This window comes from Strix uralensis, chromosome 14 (genome assembly GCF_047716275.1).
Source record: "Strix uralensis isolate ZFMK-TIS-50842 chromosome 14, bStrUra1, whole genome shotgun sequence".
NCBI lineage: Eukaryota > Metazoa > Chordata > Aves > Strigiformes > Strigidae > Strix > Strix uralensis.
Genome location: NC_133985.1, coordinates 18297192 through 18316333, shown reverse-complemented (window position 1 = coordinate 18316333; position 19142 = coordinate 18297192). Strand labels below are relative to the sequence as shown.

At 42.0% G+C, this 19142-nt stretch overlaps 1 protein-coding gene across 1 annotated transcript in view; it reads right to left on the bottom strand.

Annotated features, from left to right (window-relative positions):
• ADAMTS2 (ADAM metallopeptidase with thrombospondin type 1 motif 2) overlaps window positions 1-19142 on the bottom strand; it is a 190776-nt gene that overhangs the window by 116374 nt on the left and 55260 nt on the right. The window contains exon 3 of the mRNA XM_074883501.1: window positions 3246-3405. Within this exon, the coding sequence (XP_074739602.1) occupies window positions 3246-3405 (160 nt within the window). The remainder of the gene's footprint in view (window positions 1-3245; window positions 3406-19142) is intronic.

Genomic DNA, 19142 nt, shown 5'->3' with positions numbered 1-19142 from the left:
GCTGAGTAGAGTGGGATAATGACTTCTTTATCTCTGCTGGTGATGCCCTATGTCCCCGTAGAGATTCATTACAACAATAACTAAGGTTGGAGCAAGTTTGCACGCAAAGTCTCAAATGACTAAACAAAAGCACCCACTCAGGCAGCAAGCTGGTCGTGAAGAGCTCTTTGCTTCTGCATTCTGCATGGAGACAGGAGGTGTGAAGAGCCCCCCTAGCACTGCACCCCGTGCCCTGCATTGCAGGAGGTTCCCTGAGCCCAGCCAGGATCTTCTGCTCCATAGACCCAGCCCCACCTCTGCAAGGGAGAACCTGGAGAGATTTCCCTAATAGCAGCATCCTAACAGACCTGCCAACTGTGGGACTAAATCCCAGAGCTCTTGTGCCATGCAAGGCACGGTGTGACCACTGCCCAGCACAAGCCCCAAGTCCTTGAAATGACAACAGACCCACCCAACTCCAAGTTCATGGAGCTTTCAATTCCTTCACCTCCTGTTTCACTGGGGAGAGAACAGCTTGTCCTATTTCTTGTGAAAAGAGTGCCAGAGATAGGAAGATTTATAAGGAATTTGTATCTATCCAAACCCAAACATTCAAAAATCATGACTCACAATCCCCTCCCAAATCATGGGATTAAATTAACATATGGGATTTTGAAAGATGATGTCTTTAAAATTACGGAATACTATATACTTCATGTTACTCATTACTTTAAAGTAGTTACACAGTCAGAAACTACAAAGTTTTTATCAACAGTTAAAAGAGCCAGAAGCTCACCTAGGGAAAAAAAAAATAATCACATATTCATAAGATTCCTGGAGGCTGGACCTTTAAAAATAGTCCAAGTGTTACAATTCATCACGTGTAAATTTATGGGACTTGGCAACAATGAAGTTGTCTCCAGGGATGGTGGAAGAAGGGGAATGCTCTTGGTTAACCTCTTTTTTTTTTTTTTTTTTAAATAGATACAGCATGCTGAAAGTGCCCTACTAAGTATTTCCTAAATAAGCCCATTGATTAATTTAGAGCACTATGGAAACACGCAGCACAGCGTGCTTATCAACACCCAGTCACTAAATATTTTGACATTTGTTACCCAAAACTAGATGCATTCTGGAAAAAGACAAACTGGAAAATTAAATTACAATTTTTGAAAGCATGTCCTTTCCATGCCTGTTGCCTAGAGCAAATCAGAGGTGGGAATCCAGGTTTAATAAAAATTAGAGAACAGACCCGTTTTGGAGCGGCCATTTACTTTTTTTGTTAAAGGCAAAAAGAATTTCATGGAAAATAAACCCTGTACAGTATAGTGTGTTTTTTTCCAAAAATAAAAACTAATTTTTAACCAATTTTACAAATCAAGAGATGGTGGATGGAAGGGAAGATTACTACTCTTAGCACTTCTTCCTTATTTTAAAATACGAAAAATCACAACTATTCCTACCTACCACCGACACCTGCTGTTCCAGACGTGGGCAGTGCTACGTCTCATGAGGCCTGGCCTGCACGAGTTCAGCCTCGCCTTTGCTTTTTAATCCCACACTGCTGACTGATGGCTATTATTACTGGAGCCTTCCAACTTCAGTCCTTAGGCAAGCGCACAGCACAGGTGAGGTGACAGACGCAGAAGTCTGGTGGCATCACACACCGCACGTGGCTTTGCTGCCAGCCACGGCGGGCAGCCCACGAGCAGCCCCGCCGGCAGCTCCATGAGAAGCCACGCAGCACGGTGCTGCATTTCAGAGAGGTGTTTTCAGATACTGCTGTCAGAGCCTTCCTCCAGCAGGTACCGCATGCCAATAACTGGAGTTGATCTACAATTTATGCTTTTCTGTGTACCAGACTCCTACTCCTGAGGAATATTTACCATCCAAAAACAAAAATACTGCCATAAGGTGTGAATAAAATCAAGTCTCTTTTGTTTAAGAGGAAATAGAGTGCCTGGCTGATATTTTCCAACACTGCAACAATCTTATAAACATCTACTATCAGAGCAACTTCCATCCTATGATTCTGGGACTGTGGCACTCGGATTCCTGCATCCCCTATCTCTGCTCCAGAACAAGTACGAAGGCAACCAGAAGAGCCCAACACAGCACTGCGTCAGTCACAAAATTCATGGGACATTTTGACAGCCAAAGTGGAAAAAAAAAAGGGTTAGTTGAATGCTATTGTTTGCTTTCTTTTTTGTCCCCGTTCCAACCTGAACGTTGACAAATTTATACTGCTCACTTGGCCCTAATTTCAGTGCCTCATCTCTGTGACTGTTTCTTCAAGTGGTTTCAGGGGATTTACTATATGCAAGATGTCTTTTGAAAATGATTAAGGTACCATAGTAGCGGGGTGGGGATCACTCACAAGATTTCTACAAAGGACAATCTAACACACTGCATTACACTTGAAAATGTATTATAGTGAAATAAGATAATACTAGGGTATGAGTTGCAAATAACTCTGCAGTTTGGTACACACATTTGGAACAAAAAATGTAGCTATTCTGTTGTTTCCACTCAAACGACCCAGTTAATCTCAGTGTTAACATCAGCTGTCAAAACATCCACTTACCAATTTGCATCCCTTATTTATTCAGAAAAAAATGTGCAACACCCAAGCAGTTACCAGAAAATTGAAAATACTACATAGAATGGGTGTTTATGCTTAGCTTGTTATTCCATCACAGTCTATCACATATTTAATATGTTAAATTCCACACTTGGAAACACATAAATAAATCAAGAAAGTCTGTGTTCATATCTGAAGATACCAGTATTTCCCTGTTGGGATTAAATCCAGCCAGTGAAGACACTGTCAGTGAGAAGCCCGTGTGCCACGTCAGCCTTGGCGTCCTTGCTGCGGCCTTCCAATGCGGCTTGTGCAAAGTCAGTGCTGCTACCCGTCCCCAGCAGGCACAGGCACCTCTGCACTGCTGCTTCATCCACCATCACCCACCACCTTCTGCTCTGACCCGGGACTCAGTGGGACACACGACTTCACGTTGGCTACCTCCAGAGCCAAGGAGACTCTTTAAAACATACACAGTTCCACTGTCCTGCAGTTGGTTTTGGCTGCTGCAATGCTTGCTTACCCCAGGTAAAGCGTTCAACTCCTTCCCTACCTTTCCACCCACAGAGGCAGAAGACCACATTTCCATTTTCAAGGATAAAAAAGCCAGAGATAGCAGATCACATTGGCCACATGCCTTCAGCCACACTTCATACATCAGCTGGCATCAACACCTCTGCCTTACCTTTATACAGGGTATCTACGTTCTCAGTAGGAAGCTGCTTCTTGGCAGCTGCTCTGCGATAGACCACGTGCGTTCTGCCTCCTTCCTCCTCCTCCTCCTGGGCCCCCTTCTCCAGAGGTTCAATGAAGAACTCGTCCTTGTCCGTGCGAATCATGCCAGCCTGCAGCAACAGGGCAGAGATCGAACATTTTGTGTTACTGCACATACAGCAGACGTTGTGAGTAAACAGTTACAATATGCTTAAGCACACTTTAGTGCTCTCTAGAGAGCAATTAGGATGCAGAGAGGAAACCGGGTGAATTCTTTATTAGAGCAAAACAAAGCATCATTTCCCCAGCTTGACAAGAAAGGACAAAAGGTACAACCCTGAACCAAAAGGACTTCTCCTCGAACCCCATGAGTGAAGTACAGGTCTAAGAATCTGTCTAGGAGATACGCTCCCATTAGAAACCAGCTACAATGAAAGTTACTATGACCTTAGCTATCCACCAGTCCCAGACCACCCCAGTGTTTACTATCTCTGCTAAATAAAGGATCAGTTCAGCACCACAAGCTGGACCTGATGTGCAGTTCAACAGTCAAAAACAGAGTCAGCCTTTCTGTTCAGAAGCAAAATGGAAAAGTACTACTTCTTACATGCAAGCAACTAAGTTTTGTGATTATTTCCCCCTTGACACAAAGGGTTCAACTGACAAAATACTGTTACAACTAGTTTAAAAAATACTCTACTAGTTACAACTAGTTTAAAAAAGGTGTCAGTAGTGCATTGCTAGGAAATAAAAACTTATTCAGACTGGACCAGATACCGTGGTATGAAAAAAAGAGAAATCTGCACTTCTACAGAGCACCTCAAAGGAACATCACCCAAGCGATTCTCACTGTGTTTGGGGGAAACCCTCATAAAGACTGAAAATTTAAAAAGTCTTTTCATCATCTTCATGCAGGTGAAAAAACTTGGGCACCTGGATCACCTGCATTTGCCTGCTCTTGTAGTTCTGCCCTACCACAGAAGGTCACAGCAGCCAGTAGCTGGCTTGCAGAGATGGCTGGCTTGAATAAAATTTTTCTGCATATGTTTGCACATCTGTGTTTCAGAACTTAAACTAAAGAACTCTTAGCTCGTAAGCAGAAGGTCTTACTATTAGCATGAAAGAAATTGTTTAGATTGTTATTGAGAAAAGCTCCAAATCCGATCTTCAGAAGCTCTTTCATCATGTTCTTTCCTACTCTGCCCACTGACGACCCTGGAGTCACTGGACTTTCAGACTGGGCACAGGAGAACATCTCGACACTGGAACACACTTCGTCTTGGTATGTGAGCTTCTGGAAAGCTAAATCATCTGCTGGGTGAAGCCCTACCTCAAGCTTCCAGAAGAACCAGTTGGGCTCCTTTGAACCCAGTATCCTCGCTTGAAACAAGTGTCATCTAAACACACTTCTATCCCCACGCTAAAGTTCTCATACAAAGCATATTTTTCTTCTACAAGCAGCAAACTATATTCCTACTTCTATAAATACAGTATGTTCTTTGGTTCCCTCCTTGGAAAAATGTCAGGTTCATTTGTCATGTCTTAACTTATATTAGGCAAGATTTCCAGTCCCAGATTTCATATATATAATGTATACAAAAACAGATTGAAGGGGAAGGACTAAAGAAGCAAAATTATATCGAAGCAATTTAAACTGATGCCATCCTGCCTGTATAGCGGAAACTGAATTTGAAATCCTGTCCTGTTTCTTCTTATCTAATTTAGATTCTACATCAGACACAAAAAAGGTGAGACAGGCTCAGCAGCTCAAGGAAGCTGAGACAATCTAGAAAATAAGTGCTGAACCCAGAGAGACAGCAACTGATCTTTTACTGTAAAGAGGAATACATGAAAAATTCAGAATTTATGTTATTATCCTTTTAATGTATATTTTAATTGTATACACACACCCTTCTTCTGGATATTAACTATTATATCCAAAAATTTTAAAATCTTTTTATGAGAAAAGCACAACTAAAGATGAAGAAGGAACAAGCATTTGCATACTCAACTGCACAGAGTACAATGCATATGCCCAGGAGAAATACACAGAGAGCTTGACTGTCATGTGAAAAAAATGTGACTTTGCTTTTTGCAAGTAAGCTACATGGTTGCACACATGTTCATATGTATTTCTGGAGTTATTAAACCTACTATTAACTAATCAGCTAATGCTAGATCTTAGTTTATAATGCAGACCATACTTCAGGACCCTAGGGGAAACGCTGCTGTATGCAGCAAGGGGTACTGATGGGAGTTTGGAGGAATTTAGATCTTCTAAGAAAATTAACAGATAGAGAATTTCTACAGTCAGTAGTTGAACTGATTAGACAGACGAGCAACTTTTATAGGTGAGCTTTAGCTTCCACAGCATGGTGGCCTTTTGGAAAAGAAAACATCTGGTCAAAGTGAAGATTCCCCCCTGAGAAGATGAAGGCGACACCCTGGGACAAACTGTAAGACTAAACAAAGGAGACATTTGAATGCTGGTTCCCAAGACATAAAACCAGTGGTCAAACACTGAAGCTGCCTGCGTATCATTGCGCCTGGTGCTGGCCCTTTTGCACGCAGGGGGATTCCTGTGGCACCAAATACTGCCAAATAGCAGGCCATCATCAGGTGCTTTTATGCCACACCCTGCTTCTTGGACAGACACAACACCTCATTGTCCATCCCCATGGCAGTATCCTCCCTAATTCTTTTGGAGTGCAGAAAGGAAGGAATTTAAGCTTCAGACATGACTGAATATTTCTTTTCTCATTTTAATCTTGGACTAGAATAACTTTGTCTCTTACAAGGGAACTTCTCTTTTCCTTTAATCCTGAGAAACACATAAATTATTTTTGGTCGTAATTATTAGGAAAGAGTTACTGGGTGTTTGAACTGTAAAAGAAATTTTATATATTGTATATCCTACACAGTCTTTGACTTACCCAACATATTCTCATGAAATAAAATAAGAAAAAATGACTGTTTAAGACTTTAAGAAGAAAATTCATTTAGATGGCAAGGCAGAGTTCCTACAGCAATCCACAGTTCAAGCCATCTACCTAATAATATATACACAGTTATAAATGATTCATTAAGAAATATGTGGGGCTCCTGAATGTCTCCACCACACATTTCCTTGCTGCTTTGAGCAAGACATTTAACCTCTTTACTTCCATTTCTCCACCTCTGAACCAGCATAACAACAGTCTTGCAGGATAATTACAGGGGCTGATTTGTTATTTTTTTGCCAAGCGCTCTGAACATGAAAAGCTCAAGATGAATTGCCTAATGCATTTTTTCTGATACTACTCGGAACACCCTCAAAAAGCCACCATGAAAGGGAGATTGCTTTTAGTCATCAACTCAACGCCAGTGTTGTGCACAGCCAAGGAAACAACATAAAGGCCTCGCTCTGGCAGCACGAGCTTGCTCATGCCCTTCACCCATCAGTCCTGCCCTTATCCATGGACGCCATCGCCCCTGTGCCAGCCAACCATGCCAAGACAACTCGCAGGTAACCACCAAGTTTATGATGACAACAGAGAGCAGTAAAGTAGCTGCAATTTCCTGGAGACTGCCTCTGGATGACTAAACCAGAAATGCTGCATAGTTTGAGCAAATCTGTGCCTTCCCTTCAACACAGGTTAGACCAGAAGGACTTCAGAAAATTCTTGGGCCATCATCTGGACATTTACTCCAGGGGATGAGAAACCAGAATTAAGCCTTTCAGTGATCAGTTTCCCCAAGTTCTGAACAGAAGAATATTAGTTGCTTTCATGAACTAAGAGTTTTAAAACAACTGCTAGCAACAGCATTTTTCTATCCTATACTGCTCGTTGCCCATCCCAGGACTGCTGTACTTCCAGGAGTTACAGATTAGCAGTGCCTCCCCTGCACTACCACCCTGCAGCCAAACACATGATGTGTAATTCAGAACTAGGGGTGGGACTGAGCATCTCCATGGAAAGGGCTCCCAGTTCTGGAAAAAACACTGAACTGTTACCTCTTCCCCTCCTCTTCTGGGACTTCTAACTTGAAACTAAAGTGAATACGGGAATATTGCTAAATAATGATGGCAGCAGCGACTATGTCCTGTGACTAATAAAAATATAAATTAATTGAAAAAGTGTTTGCCTTTGGGATGCACCAAACTATAGCAAAGAGCCTATAATATCCCACTATTTCCCAAAGTAGGACATCCCCAGGCCTTCCTTCCAAGGGTTTTTACATCCCAGCTGTAAATTACTCAAGTCAAGCAGTGCTTAGCACTCGTTAATCTGCATTAAAGACTAGAGCAGAAGACACTTAATCAAAAGAAAACTGTAGTTCAGAGAATCAAAACCTCTGCTAAGGTTAGCAAGGCAGTTATTTAGAAGTGAAAGCCACACAGGAAAAAATTCACAAGGAAGGCAGAGAGTGACTGTCCTGTCTAATTAAGACAACAATTACATTGATAAGCCACAAATTAGTCCATTGCAATACACAGGGCTGGGCTTTAGAGCTCCACTAATCTCTTTTGGGGGTAACAAGGCTCCTGCGCATCCCTCAAGACCTGCTTCCAAGGCTTTCAAGGACCACAGGATCTACAGATACTGGCAATGGCAGTGGCCACATGGGCTTTCTGCCCAAGGTAATTACACCAGTCCCATCCACCACGATGGAGACCTCCTCTCCAGCCCAGGAGACCTGCCAACAGTTTGCCACCGCACCGCAGAGCTCAGCTGAAAAGCAGGTCTTTTCTCCAGTCTCCTCAACATCCCCAACCCCTCTTGCATTTCTAAAGACATTCTTTAAAAGTCTAATTTGACAGAAAAACTGCCTGGCGTATTTAGATCTACAGAAAACTCCAGGTTTTAGAGCATTAGCTCCTGTGGATAATTAAATGTCTCGCTGGCTCTGCACTTGGTGAGCGACTTAATTGTCTCCTCATTCCCATTCCCATCACAGCTCCCTGTTCTAGGCCGTAATGAAGTAACCCATGTAGCTGCTGCTTCAGGACTCCAGAGCCTCAGCCCATCCTGCAACCACAAGTTTAATTAATGTTCATTTTCTTCCTCATTAGTACAGCTTTACAAAGTTTCTCATTGCCATATAAAGGCAGATTTACTTTCCAATCTCCAAGCACAGGATACAGATAGGAAGCTAAAATTAAATGTGAATAAACCTGAAATTAATATTAAAAAAATCCAAGTGTCTGCTTAGTTAATTAAATCAGTAACCTACAAAAACAGAGTGTTTCAGGAGCTCTTAGAAACAGTATTTCTGTAAATAGAGGTCTGGTTTTTTTGAGTATTTGATTCAGAAAAAGGTAACCAGCCATATGACATACCTTGCATGAACAAATCCTAAATTTCTTGAATTTCAGGTGATTTTCTTGAGACCAAAGGGAGCTTCAAACTATCAGATATTTAACCTCAGTGCCTGGGTTAGGAACCTGCACTTCCTGGGGTGTCAATGAAGCCTCCTGAGGGGAATTTGCAATATGGGATCCTCCCAACACTCAATTCACGGAGAAGCAGAGGGAAGAGATTTGCATTTCACTGTATAGTTGCCAAAAAATACTCTGTAGATGACTTCAAAGAGAAAATATTTATATCTTCAGGGCAGCATATTGGACAAGGTCTTATTCTATTTTTATATCAATGTGCTTGTACCCTAAATACACAACTGCTATACATTTGACCAAAACTGGCACTAGTATAACAGAGAATTTGAAAGCAAATTCCACATATTATTTTTATTTATGATCCTTCTCTATGTCTTAGAACCACAGGAACATGCTTTTTCCAAACAACAACAGATGTGTCCTCCCAACACTGAAGTCAAGTACGGAAATAGTATTAGTTCAATTACATTAGAATGGACCTGATGCACCAGGAGCTCCAATCACTGGAGCGGGATCCCCCAGGAAGTCTGTGGCAGAACTAAGGACATAACACAGACCTTACAAATTCACCCCTGCCCACACAGGATCTAACTTTTTCAGTTCTACAATGTATTCACTCCCAATCACACAGTACATTGATTCTGGAACTGACGAGTTTGGCATTTTATTTCTATTTTGCTACATTCATATAGATAATGGAAAAAAAAAAAGCTTATTATGTCATATTTGCATTTGATTCTTTGAGAACATGCCTCGAACTACTGAAGCATTGCAGGGGAAGAATTGTGCAGTGCTGCAAATTCACCTTTCTTTACAGTGAATGGAAGTACTGAAGGAATTGTTGCAAACATTTGGAACATGCTGCCACTTACTGTGCTACATGTATGCTGCTGCCGCCCTAAAGCTACACTGATTTATTCAGTCCCAGGTTGGATGGGGAAGGGGGGAAAAAAAGTTTTTAACTGATAATATATGTTTTTGCTGCTGTTAGTCTAAAGGAGTATTTTCCAAGTCAGTTTGCAATAAAGTTGCTTCATTTTCACATATTCTCAAAAAATTAAGTGGGGAAATAATTGTGTATACACACAGGAATTACATAGACAGACTGACAGAGAGGCAGAGCCTGCTGGGTAACCCCATGAAAGCTGCATGTTACTTAGGGCCCCTATTTATCCTCTGCAGAATGGGGATAAGGTCACATTTTTAATGCATTTTGAGATCTACTAATGAAAAGCACCATGTAAGAGCTATTCGTACTACGAGTGCTTTCATGATAGGCTGCTTTCGCACAGTCCTTGTAGCTCAAGGAAGGATGGGTATCCATCCATTCATGCATCTATACGCTTCCACTGCTACCAAAAATAAAGTTTTGTCCTCGGAGCCCAGCTTAGTCACTACACAATTGCAGGTGTGATTAATAATAGCAGCAGGACAAATCTGCAGCCAATATAACCTGAAGTTAAGACAACTGCATGAGTTTATAGCAGATGAGAATCTGGACCCAAATCTTGCATCTGTATGGTATAACTCATGTTAGAAGCTCAGAAGGATTTTCTGTGGTTTTTAAGAGACACAATAGTGAGACAGACTGTGTCTCATTCTCACTGAACCATCAAGAAAACAGACACAATTAAAGTGATTTCACAAAGCAATGCCAGCAGATTTTAAGACAAGCATCCTGGCCACAGTGCCTGCCTTTTACCAGTGGACAATGCTAAAACCATTGCTTCCAACTTCTCTGTCTTTACAAGAAAATTACCAAATTCTCACCTCTGTCACTCAGTGTCTGCCTAGGGCCAGCAGCAGTGCAGGAGAGCAGGGCCATGGCCCTGAGCACCATTTCCCTTCAGTAAATCTCCTGCCCCTGTCCCCTACAACCTGTCCCATCCTAGCAGCTGCTCACCTCTGAAGCCTGGTAGATCACAAGAGGTAAATCTCATTTTCATACGGTTTAGGTAATACACAAAACCATGACTTTCTGCAAAATATGTGCAGCAAATACAGAGTACAGCCTAATAGAAGTATAACAGAGACTGTGGAACAGGCAAATTCAGAGCACGCTTCCCCGCAGCTGCTATGCAGGGACACAGCAGCGCACCTTTGCCAGGTTGGCTTCCACATTTTGGATGCCTCCACCACCACCAGGAGGAACTCGGTTCCCAAGAGTTCAGCTGCAAGAGCTGTTACAATTCTGTAGCTTTTTAAACAGAGACAAGCAGTTCTTTTAGCTAAAATAATGCTTAAGCAAGAACATTTTGGAAAGTCTCTAGGCTTGATTTCCACAGGTATGTGTAATTCCAAGTGGGAAAGAGGTGAGTTATTAAATAGCTGTTAAGAATGAAAATGATAAATGCAGCAGATCTTGCAGACTCGGGGGATTGTAAACTTGATTGCTGGTGTTGCAAGCAGGGAATAGTAATTGCAGTTCCCTGCAACAGAGTTTCCCAATTTTAATCTTTCAGGAAGGAAAAGCATGAATATCAAGTCCATGAATTTGCTAACAGCAAGATCCAAAAGAATTAACTTTCCCAATTTTAACACAAGGAACCATTTGAAATAAAGTGTTTCTGAGGTCACTCTGACAAAACGCACAGTTGAGTCCTACCCTCAGCAATAAAAATGAATTGACATTCTGCAAGAAAACAAAACCAGTCTGACTGGAAAGCTCTTCAGCTCAAACTCACAAAATGGGACGGTTGCTACACAAGTTTCTTTTCAAAAATACATTTGCTTAAGGCACAAATCACCACCCACTGAAGTCAATGCGTGTCACATTCATAAATCTCAAGGCCAGGATTCATAAATGGATTCATAAATATTAAAGCAGTTTAGTCTGACCTTCTATATAAGACAGGCCAAAGACTTTCACCAAAGCATCACTGCAGCCTTCCAAAAACAGTCTTCATCCCGAATTCAGAAGGGCTGGACTAGATCCATTAATGGGTAGGTAAGAGAGTCGAGGTCTTTGCTATGGTAAACAAGATAAAAGGATCCAGACGACAAACTGGAGAAGATTTACTATATTAAAAAAAGTTAAATATATTAAATTCATCTGAGTTGAAACTTTGCATTTAAAGTAATTTAAAATTACAGTATAGAAACCCTGAATCTTCCCTTCAGAAGATATCACTGCAGCAACATTTCATATTCTGAAGGAGTACCTAAGCTGCAGAGTGCAAGCTGCAGGGCAGCAGGAGCCAGCTCTGGCCTGGGCCATTCCCACCTCCTCCTCCGCTGTGCTCCCCCACCCCTTCTTGCCCAGCAGCCCCAGTGCCCACACAACCACACAGTGAGCAGGTTCAGGAAGTTCACCCCAAAATCACCATCCTAGAAGGATGTGCACCTTGGCAGAGCCAGGTCTCCCTGCTCCGCAGCTTCTGACATTAGTCACTCCAGTGAAAGCAAGACCCCCAGCAGGTAAAAATTCCCACCTGGCAGAGAGCATCTCACACCCACTTCACACTGTTCCATGCAACAGCTCAGAATCCAATTCCGGCCACATGTCCAGGGGTGATCAATGCAGTTACTCATGGCTTGGAAATCAGGTAGAGTCCTTCTCTGCTAAATGCAAGTTTTACTTAAACTGGATGCCCATACGGGTGAGGAGAAAATAAAGCACCAAAAGTTTGCAACAGCAGAGGCTTGTTTTCGTTTCCACATCCTATAGACAGGCTTATTTTAACCCTCCTTCTCTTACCCATTATTGGAGGAATGAACATGGAAAGGTGTTACCCAAATGAGAGCATGAAAAACTAATGTGAGATGAGCTTTTAATTTTATACTGCACTCAGTTGTAGGCTCCCAGTACAAGATGTCAACAAAGTGCAAGATTCAGTACAAAGTGCAAGACTCAGTACAGAAACTAAAATAATTAATCCCTAGAGGAACAGGCTTATTAAGAAGGATTAAATCAAAGAATTAATGTGCACTGTCTACATGACAAAGAGGAAGGGAGGCGTATGATAACTCTCCAAGATTTGAAAGCATAGAGAGAATAAAAATTGCTGATGAGAAAAGCTTGGACATACAAAGAACCAATCAAAAAAAAAAGAAATTCTGAAAGAAATTTTAGCCTGCAATCCTATAGGCAGTCTTATGTAGCTTAAAATAAAACAAAACCCAAAAAAACCCCATCAAACCAACCAAAAGCTTGTTCATAAAAATCTTTACATTAACATTCCTTATTTTTTACATTACACTAGTACCTCCAGTTCAAGTAACAGAGTTTAGGCTTTGCACAGTAGCAAACAGACTTATGCAGAAGAAGAAATAAAGAACATCAGTTGAACCCAAACCAGGCTTAAGGAACTGGGCAGTAGCTGGTGATCTATGTCCTTGGAAAAGCAAAATCAAACACGAGCTGGGCCTCTTCTGCAAGCCCCTTGCTTGAGCAAAGGGAGCCCAGCCTATCCCGAGGCTCTGCCTTGTCCTGACCGAGCCAGCAGGCACCAGGGGAGTTTCAGGGCAGTGGGAGCTCGGCTGTAGCTGGAAAGAAGCTGGAGGCTCTCCATCCCTAACTTCATAGGCCAGCCCCAAAAATAGAAGCCAGACAGACCACCCAAAGACACCCACAGCAACCTCCTCACTGCTACAAGTGATCTAAAGTGCTCTCATATAAATGAATAGCATTCCTTAAGGGCAATGTGTATGCATCCATATGGCAATCTGACTGCTAAAGCAAAGGCAGTGGATCTCACAGCATGTCTAGAGGTCCCTTAGGAAACACTGGGGAGGAGTTGGTGTTCATGGTCATTATGGGCATGAGGACAGAGGTTCTGGATGTCAAGTTGCAACTTGAAATCAGGAGTTTTCATCATGGCGTTGTTTTAAGGTTCCCAGTCTGATGAAAGGACAAGTCAGAAAGACAGTGTGTGGCTGAGGAAATGAGCTGTGAATTCAGTGGATATGGAAACAAGAGTTTGGATTCACCAGGCATTGGGGAAAACTCTGGAATGGATAAAGTCTGTACAGGAGAAATCAGTTTCTCCCACACTATCACTGTATTATGTACTGGAAAGGCTGTAAAGAGTACTTTAAATAGAAGGAGAGGAGGGTACAGAAGCACAAGTTTGATGTGTACTGATAAGAGCATATCAGACAGTTTTCACTTCTTTTCAGAAGACAGTCTGGGAACACTGTAACAGCAGGATAGGAAGCACACAGGAACACACTGGCCTGCCAGTGGAGGAGAGAGCCTAGAATTAACTCAGATTAACCATTTCACTATGTCAAAGAAGAATCCAGAATCCCTCTAGATTAAATTTTTACATGTATACAGGAAAAGCACAGTACAGGGTGATACTGTCAACTGCTTGACCAGGACAGCAACAGCAACTGAGATACACTGAGGGAGAGCAGAAGCGCTACAAGGGCAGGAAGCACATAGTAATGTCTACAACCTCTATGGAGACTGGGCAAATAGCGTCTTGGGGAGAGGTGCTGAGGATGGATTTTTAGGTATCATTAAGAACTGCTTCATGAAGCTCTTGAGACCATGCCCCACAAAGGGGATGCAGCCCTCGACTGCGTGAGCAGCGCGGCTGAACTGCTGCCGTTGGAGAATACTCAGTAGCACTGACCACATCACACTTGTGTTTGATGACCTGGCAAGAGCAACAAAACCTGTAATATTTCTGCTGCAGTGTTCACTTCCAGAAAGGGTGACTACATAAGAATAAAACTTGTTAAAGAAGAATTAAATGGGCGCCTAAAAGAGAAGTTCATTGCAGGGAGCCTCGAACTATTTAAAGACAGTGTACTGAAGGCTCAGAGCAAGTGTATACCATCCACCAAACAAGTTCAGAAAGAGCAAATAAAAGTCACCATTGCTAAACAGCAAGGCAAGGGAGGGTTACTGGAAGCATACAGGCATCCTACCAAAAAAAAAAAAAAAAAGAAAAAAAAAGAAAAAAGAGTCCAAGTTAGGAAAATTGAATGGGTCATAAACTGGCAGATTAAAGGTAAAATCACAATAAGGCAAGCCAAAAGAGAGTCTGAGGAATAACTTGCAAAAAGCTTAAAAAATAATCATGAAACCTTTCTGAAATACATCAGGAGCTGAAAACTCACCAGGGTATCTGTAAGGCCAACAGATTATTCAGGTTTAAAGAACCACTCAGAGACAGTACCATAACAGCAAAATTAAATGAGGTTCTTCAAAACATGCTCACTTTGGAGAACCAGGAGGAGGCCCCTATGTAGGAGCTCTCCCCATTTAAGGTTGAACTGAAGGATCTGCCTCAAACTGAAAAATCAGAAGAGGAGGTTATAGAATAAAATCTACAATAAAGAGCTTACAAGACTCATCCTGACAAAACTAAGAAATGAAACAGTGTAGCTACTGCACGTGTCATGGTTTGCTCAGAACTGCTTCAGAACCAAGGACTGAATGCAAATGAAAACGCAAAGCCAGGTTCTAAGAAGAGTGCCTAAAGAGAACCTGGGTACAAAGACCAATAAGCCTGACAGCCAATGGGGGTATGGCTTCACACCACACACTTCAGTTCTGGAACCCCTTGCCATAGGAACTGTCTACTAAGAAAACAGAAGGCTACTAGTGCTAAAACACCAAAGACAATCACTCACTACCAGACAGTTTTGAAGATAACGACTTACATGGACATCCAGTCCAACACAGTACAGCTTGTGTGATTTTGTCTTTCCCTCATCTTGATCAACTCCAGTTTTTTATACTTTTTGCTGTTTGTGCTTTTCCTGATGTTTTCCTCCTCCACTCCCTCCAAGGCTGCAGCTAGTAATAAAACAATTTAATATTGTCTGAATTGAACAAGAATGTTCCCTCTGCTTTTCCTTGGACTATGACTCCAGCAACCATAAGCTTTTCACCAAACTGCAAACAGCACAAAAGAACTTAAAATACTCACATGCAGATGCAAAACTCTAAAGGATACAACCACTGTTAGAGAATAACTGTAGAAACATGAAAAATTAGCAAGTGTTGAAGTAGAAGGTAGACTGTTAATAACTTTTTATTTGGAAAACAAAAAAGCACCTATGCTCTTAGGTGAAAGTTGAAACTGCCAGTTTTCTCAAAAAAAACCCAGAAATAAAGCTCCAGCCTTTTTGCAGCAACTAGAAACAAGATAGTCACAAGTTGGACACAACATACACTGAGTCAAATGGAGCCTATAAAGGATGCATTCCCTGAAAATAAGAGAGTATGGAAAATAAATGCAAAGAAAGAAGCATAAATCAGCCTGTAAATCTTTCAGAACTACTAGAAATCAAATTCCATACCATATGTCAGTGGGCTATTCACACCAGTAGAGCTGGGTTACTGCCACCACACATTCTGGTAAGTTTACAAGTGGCATGTGTTTATTTAGACAATACTATTACCACAAAAGATATTAAGGAAGTTCTTCAAGAGGCGGTTTCCATTCTTTACATGTCTTCTATAAAACAATGTGGCTTTTTTATTTAAAGTTGCCTGTAAATCTCATGAGATTGCTTTAGAATTAAACAGACATTATTAATTTAGACTACTAGGCAGAGAGAAAAAAAACACTAGTAGCTCTTGAGCCAACAACAATGCTTACAAACTTCTCAAAGTCAATTGTCCAAATATAGTTACAAGAACTACAAGCCAGGAATCTGGATCAGAGGAAATATTATAGTAAGAAAGCCAGTTATCTCCCCTTATAAAAAAAAAATATTAGTATTGAAAATAAATTATCAGATAATCTGTATCAGCTCTACCACTCAAACCAAAGTCAGTTACTGTAATCATATCGAAGTCCTGCCTAGAGAAGAAACAAACACCCAGCGGAGGGCAAAACATAGCTGCTCTGTGTTTCCTGAGGGCATCCAGAGTGCTGATGAGGATACCCATCTGTGACACAGGGGCATCTAGGGCCTGACAATCAAACATCCCTCATCCAGAAAACAGAGGTTCCAAGCAACTCATGGGCATCCCAGCCCACACACACGAACACACTGGTGGTAGGACGTGCCCATATGGCCAGTGAGCCACTCAGCTTCATGATGAACTTCCAACATTTCTGAAAAATTACAAAAGGAGGTTAACGAAATCCTCACTTTTCCACTTTAAATTTACTGCTAACTACACAATTCAGGTTAGAGATAGCACTATCAGGAGCCCAAGTGACACAATTCGGGAAGATGAGGGAATGAATGCACAGAAAACTGTCAAATGGAAGCTAACACTGACAAAAAACAAGTGCTTTGGCAGGAGCATTTAACCAACCTACACATCTTACAAAGTCCTAAATTAGCTACTTCCAACTCAGGTGAGTGATGGATGACTACTGCAACAAGTTCAATGAAGATTTCCTCTCACTCTACAGTCAAAGTCAACCAGCAGCAAAAAAGAAAAAAAAAAAAAAAAGAAAAGAAAAGGATGTTTAAATATGGGATAAAAAAAAAAGACAAGACAGATGGCATTATTATTTTGTTACACAAGTCAGCGGCATAGCTGCACTGAAAACACTGGATTCAGGATGCCTACAAATACAACCAAACCGAAACATTTCCAAAGAAGTTGAATGGAAATGACCAGGACCTCAAAGCTACTCTCATTTCAGCATGGAGACTGAAGACTTTAAATATTTGGTTTAATATGAATGAGAAAGCCAGAGAAAAACAATTAATGGTGCAGTAAGGAATACCTGAAAGTCATCTCTTCATTTCACAATAAAAAGAGAGCATCAATTAAATTAAAACATTATTTCCCCTGCCTCCCTCTGCCTAAAACAAATCACAGAGTAACTCCATGGTTTTCATTCTCCAGCTGACATCTTATAGCAAATTAAAGACCTTCAATACAAACAGTGAGGAGCCTCAGAAGCTCCAGGGTGCCCCAGAAAGAACAGAAGCAGGTCTGGACTTCTTGGTCTTGGATTCCTGCCAGACCAAAAGACTTCATTAAATGAAAATGCCCAGAGGATCCTAAAGAGAAAAATCTCTTTTAGTTTATTTGTTTAACTAGTGATATTACTTCATATTTATGGGTTGAGTTTGTACTGGTAGCTTTTTATTTTTACAAGTCTATGTTCCAGCTGACCCTGGTTTCACAGTACGTACACCTACTGTGACAGTTTTACAACCTGTTGTAGCTGCCCCACACAACACAGCCAAAGCAGAGCTGTTCTTTTGGTAACACCGTCAGGTTTCATAGCTCTCCTTCAACAGGTTTCAAATTCTATTTAGGTACCTCATCTCTATGGTAACTGTCAACCCTACGGAGCCTCACAGCACCGTGCCGGAGGAAAGCAATCCCCCATCCCTCGCTGGGGAAAGGGGATGTGGGAAAACTGGACAACTTGTCCAAGGACATGCAGAAACTCCATGGCAGAGACAGGGAACCAGATGTCCTGAAGGCCAAGCCCAGAGCATAAACCACAAGACACCCTTTCCTCTGCTACCAGCAAAACCTCACACTCCAAGCGGCTCTCAGCATCAGAGTCACTTCCAACCACACCGCAGTTTGCAGTTTACAAAGCATGAGCCTTAAGGGATGTGTCATTACATGCTCCGTCCTTTTTGCTACTCTGCTGCAAAGAGTCAGTCAACGAACAACCCTCCCTTCCAGCTGCTCACTGCCAGCACGGCCACCAGCTCCGGCCGGTCACTGCAGTGCAATGAGGAGCTTAACGCAATTAGACTTTCATGGGATTCATCTGAACTCTGGGGAAGCAGGAATTTCACAAAGCTATAAAGGTTGTTTTAAAAAGTTTTCCAGATTTTATCATTTTTCACACAGTCTGCAATTCTCCTTCCTGGCTTTTGAAAACCGACACACAGCTGTGCTTTGGATCACAGCTGTGACTTTTGGCAGCGGGCAGAGGAGGCCCGATGCTAGGCTGGGGTAGCCAGCGTCACCCCGAGCCACTCAGCCTTTCTCATCAGCGAGGAGGGACCAGTCCTCCTCACTGGCATGGCAGGGTGCGGCGTTGTGAGCTCCTGCTGCATCACAGCATTTCTGAACTATTAAATACTAATTTGGATCTGCTCTCCTAAGTAGAATCAATGTGAAAAAATGAACACAAGCATGAAAGGCAGTGCAGAAGATACAGGAGAAAAATCTAATGAGTGTTGGATTTTCCTCCAATTTAAGGCAGTTTACTTTCTTGTATTTTCTACTTCAAGTTTTTGTTTTGTTATTTTGGTCTGTTCTGGTGTTATCCAGGCTTCTACCATTTCTCAGCATCTTATTTTCACATCCATCCTTTCCCCAGATTCTGAACACGTTTTCTGCCTTTTCCAAAGAGCTCACTGGGTTTCATGTAGTTGCAGAACAGATGGCACAACACTTTAGATTTGCTTTAGTAAACGGACAAATGCAATCGCTTTGTTCTTCTCCCCTCACGTCTGCGCTCGGTGGAGAAGGCTGCCTCTGCGAGCCAGGCAGCCGAGGGCAGCGACGCTGCGGCCATCAGCGGGGCAGGATGGGCCCTCGTCAAATATCCCGGAGCTGAACCAGCACTTGGACAGCGTGGGTGGGCGCAGACA